The sequence below is a fragment of the Phacochoerus africanus genome, chromosome 15 (genome assembly GCF_016906955.1).
Source record: "Phacochoerus africanus isolate WHEZ1 chromosome 15, ROS_Pafr_v1, whole genome shotgun sequence".
In the NCBI taxonomy this organism is placed as follows: domain Eukaryota; kingdom Metazoa; phylum Chordata; class Mammalia; order Artiodactyla; family Suidae; genus Phacochoerus; species Phacochoerus africanus.
In genome coordinates this window covers 49,330,514-49,348,436 of record NC_062558.1, presented here as the reverse complement: position 1 = coordinate 49,348,436, position 17,923 = coordinate 49,330,514, and the positions used below count along the sequence as shown (strand labels likewise).

At 59.6% G+C, this 17,923-nt stretch overlaps 2 protein-coding genes across 4 annotated transcripts in view; one reads left to right on the top strand and one right to left on the bottom strand.

Moving 5' to 3' along the window:
• The window catches only part of RSPH14 (radial spoke head 14 homolog), a 60,935-nt gene that overhangs the window by 28,832 nt on the left and 14,180 nt on the right, over positions 1-17,923 (top strand). The window lies entirely within an intron of this gene.
• The window catches only part of GNAZ (G protein subunit alpha z), a 41,796-nt gene that overhangs the window by 17,842 nt on the left and 6,031 nt on the right, over positions 1-17,923 (bottom strand). For both annotated transcript variants that reach the window (XM_047760865.1, XM_047760866.1), the window contains exon 2: positions 4,968-6,113. In XM_047760865.1, coding sequence (XP_047616821.1) covers positions 4,968-5,690 — 723 coding nt within the window. In that variant the 5' untranslated portion in view covers positions 5,691-6,113. The remainder of the gene's footprint in view (positions 1-4,967; positions 6,114-17,923) is intronic.

Here is a 17,923-nt window from a genome sequence, read left to right as displayed (position 1 = left end):
GTGCAAAAGTGGCTTAAGGACATGAAAGGGTATGTCAGGTCCCTTCCTAATCTAAGCTGGGTTATCATCCACATGTGGAGTCTCTCACTTGTAACTGTGTCTTTTGAACAAATGCCACCTGCTTTGTCACCAGCAGGTGACGACCTGTCTTGTTGCCGTCCCAAGCAGCACCATTCTATGACACAATGCCATTCTTAAAGCACCGAAACATGCTCCCTTTTAGGCTGAGTAACAAAGCACAGTGGCAGGGAGGTGGGTACACACTACTTGTAGGACAGCCTGGAGCAGCCCGCTCCTCAGGGTACGCTGCATATTCCTGTTAGGAACCTGCTGGGGCTCCCCAGGAAGGGCTGAGTGTCCCTGCAGCTGCACACCCAGAAGCCAAGGCCCCAAACGCCGGCTCTTTCCAACCCTGTCCACTTCCCACCCAGTTTGCTGTATCTGCTGAATGCTACTGTGTGCCAGGCCCCGTAGCCCTCTGGAGGTGGGGAGGGGCTCCCCAGGACCAGGAGGGCCGCTGGCCAGAAACTGACTCCCAAAGGGCATATCCTCGTGTCCCACCTGCCCCTGAGAGACCCTCCTTGACACAGTCCACTTAGCCGACCAGCTGCTGTTGGATAAGCAGTGGGAACGGCAGGCCTTGCACAGTGAGCCCTGCAAGCAAGCAGAGGGGGCACATCCCTGGGAGCTCCGCCTGCCAGGTCCTGAAGGAAGAGCATGAGCCCCAAGCAGCATGAGGGTTTCTAGTCATGATACTCAGCCATGCTCCGTGAGCACTTCACCCCCAGCTCCTTGTGCCCCAAGAAACTTGCTCACCTTGGCATCTGGCCCCAGTCTGGCCTTGTACCCAGAGCAGGCGCACAGCAGGTACACAGCAGGCACACAACAGATATATGGCAGGTACACAGCAGATGCACAACAGGTATACAGCAGCTACATAGCAGGCACATAGCAGGGACATAACAGGCCCACAGCAGGTACACAGCAGGCACACAGCAGGCCTGCTGACTGCTCCACCAGGAAACAGCAGTGAGTGAGCTGCTGTGGGTGTTGCCATGAGAATGCTGAGGTGTCAACCTCACAGCCAGCCTTGTTTGCTTGCCCCTCTGTAGGACCTCCCCATCATCACCACGCAGAGGCCACAGGTCTGTCAGCAGGTCCACAGGCCCAAGGCTCAGCGCAGATTCCCAGCAGGGTGCACAGAAGGAGGTCCAGCTGAATGAGGAGTCCATATGGGCCCTCGGGTATGGCCTGGCAGAGCTATCTGTGCCTACAAGGGCCACAGCTGAGCTCCCTGTCTCTTTACCCCTGGAAGAGGCCAATCACCAGGAGAAGGTGGTAGTGCGGGACAGGGAGGCCTGGCTTCACCCCCGGCAGCAGGTGTGACTTGGGGAGGGCCCATAGTTGTGTGGGCTCGGCCTGTGACCTGTCTGCCCCCCTGTGACAGGGACACCAGGCACAGCTGCTGAAACACAGGATCCATCAGGTGATACATGCCTGGGCTGTGCTCTGGCCTCCTGTGCTGTCTGGGGCAGCCCAGGTGGGGATGATCAAGGCCCACCCAACTTTAGAGCCCCTGGCACCTACATACAGGACTGCACAGGGTGAGGGAGGCAGGCCGAGGACCCAGAATCATCGCCAGGACTGGGGATGGTTCCTGGTGTTTGCCTGCTGCCACAGTCCACAGACCCTCCGAATCTGCCCCCGCCCAGGTGCTGCCCTGCATGTACTGCAACCCTCTGTGCTCAGAGGCCCAGCCTTCCTGATATCACCCTTGGCAATGTGTTGACGCAGGAGCCAGCGGGAGAGTGGGAGTGGGGCGGGGGCTTGGCCAGCCCTCCATCATAGGGAAGACGAGCCTTTGGGCTCCCAGTGGGGAGAGGAGCTCTAAGGAGCCATGTCTGGAGCCTGGCATCAGGCCCTGGGCTGCTCTGGTTTCTCTTGGTGGCCTGGCCTCAGCCAGGGCCCTTCAAAAGAAGGCAGGGCGGCAGCCCTGTCCCAGGCCCTTGGAGGAACTCGCCCGGGCCAGGCAGGAGGCACAGGTATGGAAAGGCGGGCTCTCCTTGGGGGGCTGGCCCGCCATGGCCGTGGCTGCAGAACTCACGGCAGCACAGTCTCTGCTGAACACTTTGTTTTCCACCCAAGATACCACTGGTAGAGCATGAAAGGTCAGAACCACTTGGAATCCAGTCAATTTCCAGTCTCACTTGAGTTTATCCTTAAGAATCTCCTTTCTAGTGAACAACCACCTTCCCAGGCCTGCAGGGACCAGGCGGTAGGCAGGTGGCGGAGGGGGGAGGTGCAGGCCTGGCTACTGGCCTCTCCCTTTAGGAAACTCGGTGATGGCTTCAGAGCCTGGCCACCTCTAGGAGGCTTATGCAGGCCTCACAGAGAAACACACAGGGCCAGAGCTGGGGGAAGGCCAGGGATACAAGGCCCTGTGGGGGCCACCTGTCCACCCCACCCAGTCAGCCACTTAGCTCAGCTGGGTGGCCACTTGCTCAAATACAACGGAGACCCACCTATAATGCACAACAGTGATGGCGGGGTGTTGGTCCTGGGCTGGGGCCAGGGGTGGCCTCAAGGAGCTGACACCAGAGATGAGAGCTGGAGGACGTGGCAGGTGGGCAAGGGATGAGGGGCAGGGGACAGGTGGTTACGTGCTGAAGGCTGGAGAGCATGGGGCTCGTGGGAGATGAGCCCGCAAGGCCAGAGCAGAGATGAGAGAGGCAGCGGGAAGGGGGAGGCCGGACAGAGCTGGGGAGGCCTAAGGCAGAAGTTCTGGCCTTGGGCCCATCTTTGAAGACATTTGGGCCACCACTTGGTTGACAGGTTCAGAGCAGTGATGTAGCCAAATCCCTCCATGGAACACAGGACACACTCAGGCCCTGGTGTCCTCCTGCCTCCTGGCACACTGTGGTGCAGGCCTGGCAGGCAGGGCGTGCCGACAGACAGTTTGGGAGCCGGCCAGGTGCCGAGGGAATCCATCAAACCTGTCCTGGGGATGACAGACCAGACAACCCGGAGACCCGGACCCCTGGACAGCCTCAGAGCACAGGCCATCGCCAGCCTCTGGACACAGCAGAACTGCAAGGACCACAGAGCCAACCGCCTGAGCTGCCTGTGTGGCCGCAGACCAGCTTGGGCACCCTCTTTTGCCTCATTCCTCACCGGTCAGCCCCAAGCCCTCTGCTCATGGCGATGCCTCATCAAGAAGCCTGGCTCACTCCTCCGTAACCGAGAACCACTGCAGTGAGGACAGGTGGATGAGGGGTGAAGCCTTGAGGGGACACAGGGCTGAAAGCAAGGCAGGCGGCCCACAGGGAGACATAAACCTTCCCTGCCTGGGGACACAGAGTCTTTGGCAAGGCCCCACCCTGGGGACACTGGCACCACCTCGGCACAGCTCAGGGGAGACCCCCAGACACAAGGAGGGGTGGCGAGGAGAGAGACCTGCTTCCTTTCTCCACGGACTCCTGCAGCTACTTCCTCTCCACCAGGCTAGGCCTCTGTGTAAACCTGATGAGAGCTTCAGATCTCCTCCTCTAGCCAGAAAACCACTCATGCACCTAGGGACTTCCTGGGGCTGCATACCCAATGAGGACCCCCAGCTGCACCCAAAGAATAAAGCCACCACCTGCCTAAAGAGACCAGGCAAGGGAGCAAGCCCCTTCCTTGTCATTGACCCATCCTCTGGACCCCAGAGGCTAGTGCCCCATTTCCCAGCATGAAAGGTCCCCTCAGGGGAATCATCACCCCTCCCCTAGGTTCTGGCCAGCTCACCACCTCTCAAGCCCTGGCACCCAGCCCAACACGACTTACAGCTCCTTGCAGATGCCCTGTTTGCTCCCATGCCCCAGACCCCAAGGATCAAAGACTTCTTAAGGGCTGATTCCTGGTCTCTGCCTGGTTATCCTGTCTAGCATAGACTCTCTGCTGTGGGGCAGCTCCAGCCATGCACATCCCTGCCCTGTTCAGTGGCCTTCACCATGACCACCACTCCTGGGCACCCTGGGAAGCTGCAGCACCTTGTGTCTGGGCCTCAGCTGGCCTGTGGTGCAGTGCCCACTCTCTCCTTGCCAGGGGCATGGCTCCCATCAGCTCTCTTCAAGCCCCCACTGGCTCAGTACTGGGCTCAGGGTGCCCCTCGGCACCTCCTCCATCGCATCAACCCCTGGGGTCTCCCTGCCATGTGACTCTGAGTGCCCAGCCCACAAGGTGGTTCTCAGCCTGGGCAGAAGGCCTGAAAGAACTCCTACCCACATCCCACCTTTGGGGATTCAACCTCAGAACCGGTTCTTAACCCCGTGGCCAACAGACTCTCAGGACCTGGATCTGGTTGTGGGGCCGATGCCAAGGTTCCCTGGACACAGGGCAGTGCCCAACTGGTAGGAGCTACTGCATTTCCTGAACTGCTACACAGACCAACAACTGGACACCTGGTCTGGGCTGCATCCTCCATGGTCCTGCAGAGCAACCAACCGCCTTCTTCCCTCAGGAGTTACTCCCCATGCACCTGGCTGAACCTGACTTCACCTGCAGCGAAGTCCCTTGTGGTGCCAGCTTCCCCTCTTCCCCAGCCAGCCCTCCCCACCCTGAGGTGGCCAACAAGTTCCAGCGTCCAAAAGCATCACACTGGGGTGTGCAGCTGGCTCACGGCACCGGGGTGCTGGTTGCCCGGGCACTGGGGCCTTCAAGCACCAGGAGGGCAGTGCTATCTGCAGCCAGAGAGGACAGCTGTGGCCAAGGGTATCTGTGCTCCATGGAACCAGAGTGGGCACCGCAGGCTGGGGTGGCCACTGAAAGCTGACCTCCAGGCAGACATCCTGACAGCAGGCACTACCCTGAGGTCCTTGCTGGACCTGCCATCTCCCTTTTGGATGAACGATAGCCGCTCCCACCTGCCCTGTGACACACCCAGGAGCCCGCACGCAGGACCAAGAAGAAGAAATGCCCGGCCCACTCACCGTCTGGTTGTCCTCATAGAGCTTCAGGTCGTAGCCGCTAAGCTCCACGCAGAAGATGATGGCGGTGACGCCCTCAAAGCAGTGGATCCACTTTTTGCGCTCTGACCTCTGCCCGCCCACGTCCACCATCTTGAAGGTGAGCTCCTTGAAGGTGAACTTGTTCTCCACGATGCCCGTGGTCATGTCCCGGGAGCGCAGGATGTCCTCCACGGTGGGCACATAGTCGGGCGCGGCGATGCGCTCTAGGTCGTTCAGGTAATAGGCCGCATTGTCCTCCAGGTGGTACTCGCTGGAGCGGCCGAAGCAGGCCTGCGCCCCGGGGTCAGCCCACAGCCGCCGCATGACACCCAGCAGCTCAGGCGTGATCTCACCCTTGCTCTCGGCGGGGCCCGTCAGCGCGAACAGCTGCACGGCGTCATAGGCGCGATCAGGGTTGTGGAAGTCGATCTTGAGCGCGGCCAGGGCGCGGATGATGCGAGTCAGCGAGTCGATGGCGTTGTAGATGATGAGCGGCTTGTACTCCTTGCAGGCCTCCAGGTTGAAGCCACCGCTGTGGATGATCTTCATCTGCTTTACGATGGTGCTCTTGCCTGAGTTGCTGGTGCCCAGCAGGAGCAGCTTGATTTCACGGCGCTGCCGCTGGCTCTCCGAGCGCAGGTGGCGGTCAATTCGCCGGGACCGCCGCGCCGCCTCTTTCTCTTCTGAGCTTTGCCGACATCCCATGGTCCGACAGCGGCAGGCCCAGACGCAGAGCACAGGACAGGGCGCCTCTCCTGGTCACTGCTGAGCGGGGACGCTGAAACGTGGGGCAGGTGCGCCCGGTGGACAGGAGCCCTGGCGCACTCAGCACGGGTAGGGGGATGAGGCTGTGCCCTGCTGCAGCCCCTGCCCCAGTGCCCCCTCTCCAGCTGGCATGGCGCTCTCACTGCGGGAGGCAGCTGAGCCCTCCCTCAGTAACACCCCACCTCCCAGGGCCACCACGGGTCCCAGTGCACCACAGTCATTCCCAGTCCTTCTGATGGTGGGAAGCCAGCTCGTTGCCGGTTGCTGTGGTGATGCTGCCAAGTGCTCCTGGATGGCTGGCCACCAGTAACGATGTCTCAGGCTTTCTCTGTGGCCCCCCTGCCTCGGGCATCCGCCCTTCACCTGCCAACAAGAAAAGAGCATGAGCCTTCTCCCACCCGAGGCTGGGTGGGCAAGGGAGCCCTGGACGGAGGGCAGGAAGAGGCCTGGGGAACAAGTCAGAGCCCCATGGAGCTCAAACCCCAGCAAAACACCCCTGGCTGCCACCCTTACCCCTCCTGCTGGCCAGCTGGCCTGGAGCTGGTGCTTGAGGAAAGAGTGCCCAGAATGGTGACAGGACCAGGCCTGAGGGTCTTCAGAGGGAGAGAGCCTGGGGTGCCACCCCTCTGTCCTGCCCCCTGGACGCGGCGCCCTCACCCTCCCTGAGCCTCAGTCCCTTGTCTGGAGATGCTTGGGACTCCACACGAGGTTCTGTGCCTATTCCTGCAGCTGCTGGGCTGTCCCCAGGTCAGGGTGCTCCCAGTTGTTACTGCCTCCTGGGAGGGAGGCACTCCCCTCTCCACTGGGCCAGGCAGCAGCTAGGCCAGAGCATGTGCAAGGGTAGCAGCAATCAGTGAGGCCAGAGGCTCTCAGTCCCAGACGGAGCCTTTCACATCCCCGCCCCCACCGCTGGTCAATAAGGAGCAGCTGTGCTCATACCTGGCATGCGGTCTCAGCCCGGCTCTGCCCGCCCAGCCTGTTGACCCAGCATGCTCTTCCCAGGGCTCGACTCGCCCCTGACCACCTGCAGCAGCTACAGGGGCCCTGCCCACAGGGGCCCTTCCCATGGGGCAGCCCCAAAGCTCTGGCTCTGCCCCAACTGAGACCCCAGGACCCCAGGACAGCACCTGCCCCTGCCCGCACAAGCCTCTGTCCCTGCCGGGCTGCCCCCTGAAGCCCTCTTGACCTGCCATGGCCATTGTTCACCCCTCTAATACCCCCTTCCCCATACAGCAGGCCCTGGGCAGGAAGGACCTGAGGCCAACAGACCCTGAGTCTTGTCCGTGTCCCCCACCTCCACGCCTGCCAGCCCCAGCCATCCTGCCCTGAAGCTGTCCCTGGGCTGAGAGGCCCACCTCCCCCAGCACCCTCTCCCTACAGAGACCTCTCAGGTGGTGAGTCTCACCCTGGCTGAATGGCAGGGCATGTGACTCCCCGTCCCAGAGCTTGTCCCTCCCTGGTCACAGCTCACCTGGAGCTGGTCACAGTCCGGAGCTGCTCTGCGACAAATAACGAGTCCAGGCCGAGCCTGGTACCCAACCAGGCCCCCCATTCCATGCCTCAGCCTTTACCCCCACCCTGCCTTCTGTGGCAGCACTTGGTAAAGTGTGTCCAGGTATGGCCAGCACAGCGCCCGGCACACAGCAGGCGCCCCATCAGCACAGGGGGACGTCGATTGTCTCTCCCGCTTCTCCACAGCCCCACAGCCCTTGGTGAGCAGTGGACCAGGAAACGCCCCAGAGACGGCTCTGCTGGGAGCAGTGATTAAATGGCCGGCCAGCTAGCACGGCCCTAGTGAGGCTGGCGATCATGCTTAGAATGGAGGTCCTGCAATAACCCCAGCCCAGCAGGGGGTGGGCACTCTCAGAGCGTGCATTGTAGAATGATGTGGATGTGGCACAGGCAGCACATGCACCCACACGTGTGTGTGCACACACATGCATGCATGCATGCACGTGTGAGCAGAGGTCTGCCAAGTTACTCTCCAAGCATCAGGCAATTCTAGGTTGTGAGATGACAAGGGATTTGATAATTTCACCATGTTCCTTATACTCCCTCCATGAACTGAGAAATGCAAATCAAAACCACACAAAATACTACCTTATAGCTAAAAGGACAGCTAGTGAAAAAACCCCAGAAAAGAGTGAACACTGATAAGATCTGAAGAAACTGGAGCCCCCTGTACACTGTTGGTGGGAAAGTAAAATGCGGCCACTGCTGTACAAAACAGTATGGAGATTCCTCAAAAATTAAAAACAGAATTACCATACACTCCAGCAAATCCACTTCTGGGTATACACTCCAAAGAACTGAAAGCAGAGTCTCTAAGAAATTTTGGTAGACCCATGTTCCTAATAGCATAGTCACAACAGCCAAGAGGCAGAAGCAATCTAAGTGTCCCCTGACAGATGAATGGACAAAATGGGATAAATACATACGAGTGTTATTCAGCCTTAAAAAGGAAGGAAATTCTGGAGTTCCTGTGGTGGCTTAGCGGAAACGAATCTGACTAGCATCCATGAGGATGCAGGTTCAATCCATGGCCTTGCTCAGTGGGTTAAGGATCTGGCATTGCCATGAGCTGTGGTGTAGGTCAGACCGGATCAGATCTGGTGTTGCTGTATCTGTGGCTGCGGCATAGGCCAGTGGCTACAGCCCTGATTTGACCGCTCGCCTGGGAACCTCCATATGCTGCAGGTGTGGCCCTAAAAAGACCAAAAAAAAAAAAAAAAAAGGAAGTAAATTCTGACACCTGCCACAACATGGATGAACCCAGAGGACATTATGTTAGCCTGTCACAAAAGGACAAATACTGTATGACTCTAATTATACGAGGTCCTAAGGAGTCAAATTCAGAGACAGAAAGTAGAAGGGTGGTGTGCAGGTGGGGGGGATGGAGAGCTGCTGTTTAACAGGGACAGAGTGGCAGTCTGGGGACACAAAGAGCTCTGGAGATGATGGCGGCGATGGCCGCCCAACACCATGAATATACTGAATGCCATTTAAAAGTGGTTAAAATGGTAAATTTTGTTATTTGTATTTTACCACACTCCTGAAAAAACTGGGGCTGGCCTCACAGTCCTTGACCAGTACGGCCACAGAAAAGCACAGAATAAAGGGGGAAGGTGGCTGGGCGCAACTGTGTGCATAGGGCCAAGTCTGGAGCTGACTGCCACCTGCATGGGGAAGCCACCGACAGGGACACCTGAGGGGGGTCCCTCTTGCAGGTCACTGGAGCCAAGCAGAAGGCCCCACTCAGAATTCCCCCTGCAGCTCTGTGGGGCTCAGCCACCCCAGGGGCAGGGGGTGCGTGCTCAATGCCATGGACTTGGTGCAGGAAGCCGGGGCTCTGCACGAATGCGGTAAGGGGGCTGTCTGTGAGCAGAGGGACCTCAGGAGGCCCCATCCACTCTGAGGCTTCTGTCAACCTGACCTCTTTGGGTCTGACTGGGCTTTTCTGGATACCCAAGGAAAGCCCAGAGGCACAGGGCCTAGGGCAGGACAATCCCTTCATTCCCTGGCCAGTAACTGCTCACAGGTTCCCAGGGTCTGACATCCAGGACCCCTTGCCACAGTGTGATGGGTCTGGTTGGAAATGACTGAGGAGCGGCTGAAGGAGGGGGTGGCGGGGAGGGGAGAGGTGCTGGCTGTGACTCAGGGTCTAGAGGCAGGGCAGCTGGACACAGAGGAGGCAGGTTGACCATGAGGAGCCTGTGGGTGCAGGTCTGTGACTGTGTGGCTGCATACGTGCACATGTGCTGCACTGTGGTCACACGTATGCACATCTGTGCCTATGTCTGTGTGCAGGACTGCACACATGTGCAGGCACCAGTCTAGGCATGCGCCTGTGTGCAGGTCTATGTATGTGTGTATGTAGGGTTCCTGCACACCTGTGTGCAGCTGTGCGTGGTGTGCAGGATGCAGAGGGGCATGTGGGGAGGAGGCATGGTCTACAGTGTGAGGGTGCGAGAGGACAAGGGGAGAAGTCAGGGCCCTCTGTCAACCAGAGTCACTTACTGGGCCAGCTAGGGGACATTGCCGAATGAAGCAAAGACCCTTATGTGAGGAGGGTGGGTGTCAGACCAAAAGGCAGCAAGAGAACCATGATAAGGGAGACACCCAGCTCCAGACAGTGGGGTGAGGGGTGGGAGTGCTGGGGTGAAGGCCACAGGGCTGTAAAGGTGGGGGTGCCGGCCTCCTTTGAGGTGACAGATGAGTGTGAGCGGGAAGTGAGGAGAGTGGGACTGTGGGCCCAAAGGCTGCTAGGACAGGAGCCCAAACCCAGGGCCCATTCAGAGCTGAAAGCTGCTCTCCTTCCTGTGGCCTCAAGGCAGACACTTCCCTTCAAAAGCCCTGTCCCTGACCCCCCAACCCTGGTCCCTGGCTCACCACCTGGCGGGCCTCATCTGCCCTCATGTCATACTTCCCCTTCCCCAAGTCTCAGGTTGCGGACATCTGGTGACAACCCTGAGCCAGGGGTAGGGACATGCTGCTGCCACCTCCCTAGAGCCTTTGCACACCTGACACAGTGCACCCTGGATGCCCCCCACTGCCTGGCCCAGAGCTCTAGTCACATAACACGGAGGTCCGCTGTCACCCTCCTCAAAGCCAAGCAGGAGAGGGGGCAAAGCAAAGGCGTGGAACTCCAGCTCCCACATCACTCTGAACAGCCCCTTCTGCCTCCCTACCCTGACACAGAAGGGAGCCCAGGGCCAAGGTCACACCCAAGCCGGGCTAAGCCAGAGGGTCTCCAAGGACAGAAGACAGCTTATCGGCTTACTGTGCTGAGAAGGCCTGGACCCGGCGGGCGGGGTGCCCTCCTCACAGGCCCTTACCTCCTGGGAGGGAGAAAGAGATGGGACAAGGTCAGGCCCTCACTCTCCAGAACCCCCTCTGTACCCTAAGGAAAGTCCCCTCAATGCTGAGTCCTGGGCTGCTGGATAGGAGAGAGCTAGGGAGGGGGTGTTTGAGGCCCAGGCAGAGGTCACTCAGCTGGCCAGCCCTGTGGGGAATGGGGAGAGGACCCTACAGGCAGAGGACAGTGCAGGTCACAGGGCCAGTAAGGCCCAGTGAGACCACACACCAGTGGGCCCCCAGCCCCAGGGCGGGAACCAGGGATGTCTGAGTCCTGGGCTTTTCCACCCCCAGTGCCCGCCCCTTGACCCGTGGAGCTGGGTGGGGCTGTGACTCAGCACCGCTGTCCTCCCCCACTGCCCCCTCCAGCTGGCTTGTGCAGACATCTTCCACCTGCAGCCGTACCTGGGCCTCTTCAGCCCTCTGTGGGGACCTGGGGGGGCCCCTGCCTGAGTCCCAGCGCCCAAGTCCTGTCTGCATGACTCTGCCACTGACTTCCTGGGCTTGAGCCCACCCAAGTTTCCATCTTCTGACTAGTGGGTCCCTCTGCACGTATCCCTGGAACCACCAGCCCTGCGTCAGCTCCCTCCAGAAAAGCCTGTGGCTGCGGCTGTCACCACTGACCCGTCTCCTCCCCTCTTAAGAAGGACCCCTTTCCCATGGTCCTTGCACACCTGGCGAGCTAGAGTGCAGCGTCCTGCTCTGGGTGGACATTTCTGCACACTTCATGCTCCCTCCTGCCTGAACGCTTGTCTTCCCGTGCCAGGCCTGGACCCGTCTGTGGCCTCAACAGACCCACATTCTTCGGCTGTGGTTCCGACCTTCCTCCCCTTTTACTCCCCGCCTCCAGCTGCCAGAACATGTGCTGCAGCCCCAGGATGGTGCTTCGGCCTCCGGGCTCAACAGGCCCTTGCTGACCAGCCTGCGCCCACAGACTCTGGTGAGGCTGCTTGCACGTGTCCTTGGACATCAGGGGAGCTGGGCACGGTGGGTCAGGGAGAGGGCCTGGCTACAGCTTCCAAGTCCATAGCTGCCTCCTTGGCCACAGGAGCCCCAGGGGATGAGCCCACGCCACCATCCACCTGTGGCTCCCTCCTTTACCCTCTTGGGGTGCCCAGAGCTGCGCATGGCCTTTCAGATGTGAATCTAAGGCTTGGGGAGAGGGAGCTATGTTCTTAGGGCTGCTTGCAGGGTCCCAAGGGGCCCCCTGACCCCTAGAACCCCTGGCACCTCACCCACAGCATGACCTGGTCGCCTGCTATTATTTGTTCTGCAGTCGTCCTTACACTGATTTGCGCTTTCCCTTAGACACTGTGCTTCACCAACGGCCTCGTGCTCTTGCTCTGAGTGGATAGCCGGAGTCACAGTTCAAACAGCTGCTGGGGAGGCTGTGGCCCCACTCCTGCTAAACAGCAGGATTAGTGAGGGCCGTGGAGGGAAGCCACACTGGCCACACTGGCTCCAAACCAGGGTTTTCTTCTTAAAGGAAAGGGACTGAGAGAGAAATAAGAAAGGAAACCTCACTCAAGGGAGGGTTGGTGCTGTCCACAGCTGTGGCCATCCAGCTGCCCCCCACCCCAGGGATATAAAAGGGTGTGACCAGACCTGTGCTCCTCCCCCCTGGGACCCCCAGGCTGTGGTGCCAGTGCTGCACCCCTTAGCCTCACTCAGTCCACAGGCCCTCTCATCTCAGAACCATCTCCACCTTCCCACCCACTTGTTCCATCAGCCTGAGGCCCCCACCCTCAGAGCCAAGGGCAATCCCCTGGGCTGGCTCTGATCACCACAGTGCCATCTGTGAACTGAGCCTGTGTCAGGCTCTGGGCTCGAGGACACGGGGGTGAGTCTTCAGGGGGCTCGTGTTCTGATGGGGAGACTACTGATGGGCAGTGCTATGGAGGGGGAGCAGGGGCGTGTGTTGGGGAGCTGATTAGAGAGATGAGGGAGTTGACATGGGAGGAGACAGATGACAAGAAATGGCCAGTCATGCAGGGGTGAGGGGAAGGGGCCAGGGCGGGGACAGCTGGGAGGATGCTGCCTCAAGGTCTTGGCTGGGCAGTGGGGGAGCCTGCCTGGCCTGGGTCCAGCTCAGAGCAGGTCTACCCTAGCAGCATCCCTCCTGGTTCCCAGGGGAGCTCAGTGATGGCTGTCCTGGCGGGGACTCTCAGGGGCTGGAGGGCAGGAACTGCCCCCGCCCCCCCTCCAGCAACCATCCCAGGGAGATGCTGTTGTTGGTGGTGGTGGGTGTGTGTGTAGGGGGGTATGCATCATCCAACTTGGATCCAGGCATCAGGGCAGCCTGCTGGTCCTCCCAGATGGGAAGCTAGACATGGGCTTCCTTAGAGGGATCAGCAAAGCAAGTGTAGGCCATACCTCCCCCATACTCTACGGCGCATGGGCCTGGCCATCACATACAGCAGAACCTGGCGCACCACTGTGCATCCCAAACACTCTGATGGTTTTTGATACAACATATACTTTTGAACTCAAAAGCCACATCTTCCCCTCCAAGGAGATAACTCTTGCTTGTCTTGATGCCAGTAACACTGAAGGGGGACAGGGACAGGCCACTCCCCAGGAGCTGCCCTCTGAGGAAAGTTGACCTCCAAGCCCCCAGGAACCAGGTCCCAGCCTCCCATCCCCACCCACAGTGCCCTTCCCGGACCACCTGTTCCTTGGAGACCAGGCGAGAGCTGCCCTCTCCAAGAGGCCCCCACCACTGCAGTGTCTAGACCTAACACCTGCCTGTGACCGTGAGCTGTGTGACTGGTGCCCCTGCTGGGCAGTGGGATGGACCTCACACACAGTGGGCCTTCCTTGGCCGCTGGCTTCTCTTGCCCTGGCCATGCCCAGTTCCTGTGCCTCCTCCCCTGAGTGCCAGCTGCACTTCCCCCGAGCAGGTGCATGAGGACATGAGAGCAGATGGATGGTCCAGTGTGAGAGGCTCCCAAGCTTCCAGCACCAATTTCTGAGTGTGTCTCACATAACCTTGACCAGGAACCTGCGGCAGGGTCCACTGTGCTTCATGCTGGACCTCTCCACTGACTGATGGGCTCACCTCTGGGCCTCTGGGGCCTCTGACTGTGCCTCCTCTCCCCTGAAGGCTTGGGGGCATTTCACCCTCTTTGGACCCCACCCGGAACAGCAGGCTGAGCCCCCAAGACACCAAGCTCAGCAGGCAAACTGCTTTGTCACTGCCTATCTCCCACCCCCACTGAGTGGCACGTGTCCTTCTGAGTCCCCCTCCCCCTGCCCCCCACCTCAGTCAGCCTTGCCCATCCAAAACCCATCTTGGCTACTTCCCATCCAGCTGAATGTAAAACAGGGGCCTGGGGGCGGGCAGTGTGGATTCTACAGTGCCAGTGCACCCCGGGCTGACGCCCATCCAGTCTGGCCGGCCTCCCTGTGCTCTCATGCCACCACCCCCACCTCCCGCATGTTGCCCCTGACTCTCCCTGGGTGTTCCTGAGGAAGGGGTTTCTCCTCTACCCCTCCTTGTTTTAATGCTAAAAAGCCAACAAAACCCAACCTTGAAGATCCTGCCATCACTATAGATGCATTTCTAGGATCCATCAATGACCCAGAGTTGCCTCCACGTGGGGACCGCCCACTGGCTGTCATCCTGAAAGTGACTGAAAGCAGGGAGTACTTTCATTCTACCTTAAACAGACAGGCACATTCGCCTGCCAACACTGGGGTGGGCCAAGACCCCCTCAAGGAGCACAGCTCCCTCACAGAGATGCCGCGCAGATGCAGTGGGTGGGGGGGAATATCCAGGGGACTCTCTACCTGGCGGAGGTGGTGGAAGGATCCAGACTGAATCTCAGGTTGCCTGGCCCCCCAAACCCAACCTCAGAGTGGTCTTGCCCCCATGCTGACCGTAGCTTTTCCTGAGGCTTCCCAGAGCACCACTAACTCTCCATTAGCACATACAGCTGGAGACAGATCCTGTGCAGCGAGCGCCTGAGATGGGGTGGGGAGAGTCTGTAAGGCTTGTAAAGGACTATACATTTCCTTTATCAGTGGGGGAGATGATAGCACATGCATGTGACATGGCTGGCTAGGGGCTTGGGGCCACCAGAGTCATGCGTGTGTGTTTCTGTAGCCACTGCCCATCTCCCAGCCCGCGTGCCAGGCCTAGGGCGGGTCTCTGCTCCAAGCAGCCCTCTTTCTTTGCCTATTCCTTTGCTCCCTGGTTCCTCTGGAGCCAGAGTCCAAGTGGACGGGAGAAGGGCCAGGGTTGGTGAGCAGTGCCCCCAGCTGCAAATGGCCCTGCCCTGGCCAGGCAGCCTTTCGGCCTCGGGACTGCTAAAGATGGCCTTATCTAGCTAGGCCCGCGCTGCCCTGTGGCTCTGGGTGCCCCTAGCCACGTGTCTAGCCTTCCGGCTCCCAGCCACCACGGCTGATCAGACGAGATGTGATAGCATCGCCTGAGGAACACTGACTCAGGAGGAAACCAGGCCAGAGATTTCTCCAGGCCAGGAGGAAATAAATAAACCCGGAAGGTTCCACACTGGAGGGGAAGGAGGCGGTGACGTGCAGGAAGGAGGTGCACCCCCGAGAGCTTGGCTCCAGGCCTCCACAGCCAAAGTAACCGCTGACTTTCCCTCAGGCTCTGGGGCAGGGTGGAGACTGATTCTCCTGTCCCCTGCCTCTATGCGTGGCATCCCACGATCCCATCCCCCACCCTGGCTACTACCCCCAGGCAGGACCCTCTCTGGTGTGGACTTGGTACACCTCCCGCCCCCGTCCTGTTTTTCCCCACCTGGAAGGTGCGCACCACCTCCTGTCTGCCCTGTTCCCATCCTGGCCCTTCTCACGCTCTGCTTCCCCAGCCTTCTAAACACACACAGGTCTACAGGCTGCAGGATCTGGGGCTTTAGGCAGCAGGGCTCCAAAACAGTACAGATGCCCAGGCCAGCCCCAGACCTGAATGTGGTCAGGCACTGTGGCTCCCCCAGGTCACTCTCGGTGCCTGACACCAGTGGCTCAGATGGGCCATCCCCAGAGTGTCTGGGACTGTGGCAACCTGGATGGTCTGGACAGGGTTCTTGAGAAGCAGAGGCTGAGATGGGGATTCTTGGACACATAGCTGGTTGAGGGCGCAGGCTGAGGAAGGGGACTACAGGACAGGGCCAGGGCGGGAAACAGGCAAAGGTGGATTCAGCCACCACGACTGGCCTAGGTCTGACCCCGTGGGGAGCTCTGGAGAGTGAATGAAATCAGTGCCGTCCCACCTGGAGGGAGGGGCAGGGACTCTGGGCCTTTCCAGGACAAGGCTGTTCTCTGGCCAGGGGTGCAGTGTGAGCCAGGGGCAGGCGCTGGGAGGGGGCTGGGTGTGCGGTGCCAGCATGGGCCCTGCACACCTCCCTCTGCCCTTCCCCCTTCCTTTCCAACAGAGCCCAGGGCTGGGCCTGGCCAGCCTCAGGGAGCCCAGTGTCCGGAGTCCAACCATTCAGTCCCCAGCTCCTCCCCTTTCTGCCACAGTGACCAGCCTAGCCTTCTGCTCTGGTCCACCCTGCAGCGGGGGAGCCTGGTAAAAACACAAGGTAAAACCTTCCCACAGGGTGCCAGCTGGTGTCCAAGTTCTTCCTGGCCTAAGACTGTGACTGGCCCTGACTCTCTGACTGCATGCATGCTCCCTCCACTCCTCCCGCCCTCTTGCTGTGCTGTCCTGGGAGACCATTCAGCTCAGGTGCTTTGCACTGTCTGTTCCCACCACCTGGAATGCCCTTTGTCCAGACAGCCACTCTATCCCCTCCAGTGGCTTGAGAGCCCCTCTTTGGAGGACCCTGCCTGTCCTATTTACAATGCTGCGAACACACACAGCACTGTTGCTTTTCAACCAGCTGTGTGCCCGTTTAGCATGTTTCCCGCCCCATCATGCTGACAGTACACTGGCTCCACAGGGCAAGGGCTGTGGTCTGTTTGTCACTAAAGTGTCCCAAGGCCCAGAAGTACCTGGCAGGAAGCAGGTGCTAATAAACCGTCCCAGCCCTTTGTACTGAGTGAAGGAGGGGCCAGTGGGGACTTCTGGGAAGTCTTCTAGCCAGGCCTCAGCCTTCCCCCAGCTGGACATGGTAGATGCGCAGCTGCCTCCTGCCTGGCCTGGACCGACCCTAACACTGCCCTGCCTTTGAGCTCCCAGCCCAGGGCGTCCATCCACCTAACTGTGATGGTTTCTGCTGCTGCTGAAAGCACGCCCTCACCACCACCCTGAGGCCCCTCACAAGCCTTGGGCTTCATCCTCAGCCTCTTCGCCAAGCCCCAGCCTTCCTGCCCCAATGACAGGGATAGTTCCCAAAGTCCTGGCCTACCCGGAGTCTGGGGCTGCAGCTTACCCTTCTGCCCAGCTCCCAGCAACCACACCTTCCACACCCCTCTACCCATTCAGCACCGGCCCTCCACCCCACCATCTCTTGCCCCAGGAGAGCCCAGAACAGCCAGCTACAACACCAATGCACCTGGAAATGGGGGCTGCACATGGGCAGAGCCTGGCCAGGGAGCCAGAGCAGGGGTGGTGGGTGCAGTGAGGTGGTGGAGCTTCCTGGAGCAGCAGGTGGTGCTGGGGGCACCAGGGTGGCCCTGTCAGTGCCTCCACGCCCTCCTTCCTGCCTTGGGCAGGGGCAGGGCTGGGGATGTGCATCCGTGCATGGTGTTATCACAGAGGAAATCGATGCCTGGCACTGGCCCAGTGTTTAAGGGAAATGAACAGATTTTGGCCGAGGACAAAGAGAGTTTGATTAATCAGAAATTGGATAATGGAGGCAACACTCTAATTATTTTTCTTCCCAGCATTTTATCGAGAAATGTGTTTGCACAGCATATCAGAGGTAACAGAGTGGGTGAGGGGGGTGACTATGCTAGAGAAAAGCCCAGCTCGGGGACAGAGCCACCACACCCAGATGCACCGACAAGGGCTAGATAGCTGGCTGGGTTCTGAGGGTCACTCCATGGGGCCACAGGAAGCAGAGGGGACAGGCCAGAGGCCACACACAGCGGGGACAGCTGGGGTCACAGAGGATGTGCCATGCAGGGTAAGGGGGAGGGCAGAGGCTCGAGTGCAGGCCCTTGGTCAACACAGAAGTGGATGCCTTAGAAAGGTTCTCACATGAGGACTGCTCCCTGCCCACAGCCATGATGGCATAGTGGCCGGGGGCAGTGGGGGTAGGGTGACACCAGCTCGGGCACCAGGGCCTGCTGGAGCCAGGGTGAGGGCTGCAGGCATCAAGTCCTCCCACCTTCACTCAAGGAGAGTCTTCAGGGGCCCCTCCTGGCAGCTTGGAGCCTTTTCCCATCTTTGTACTGGTTATCTGCTG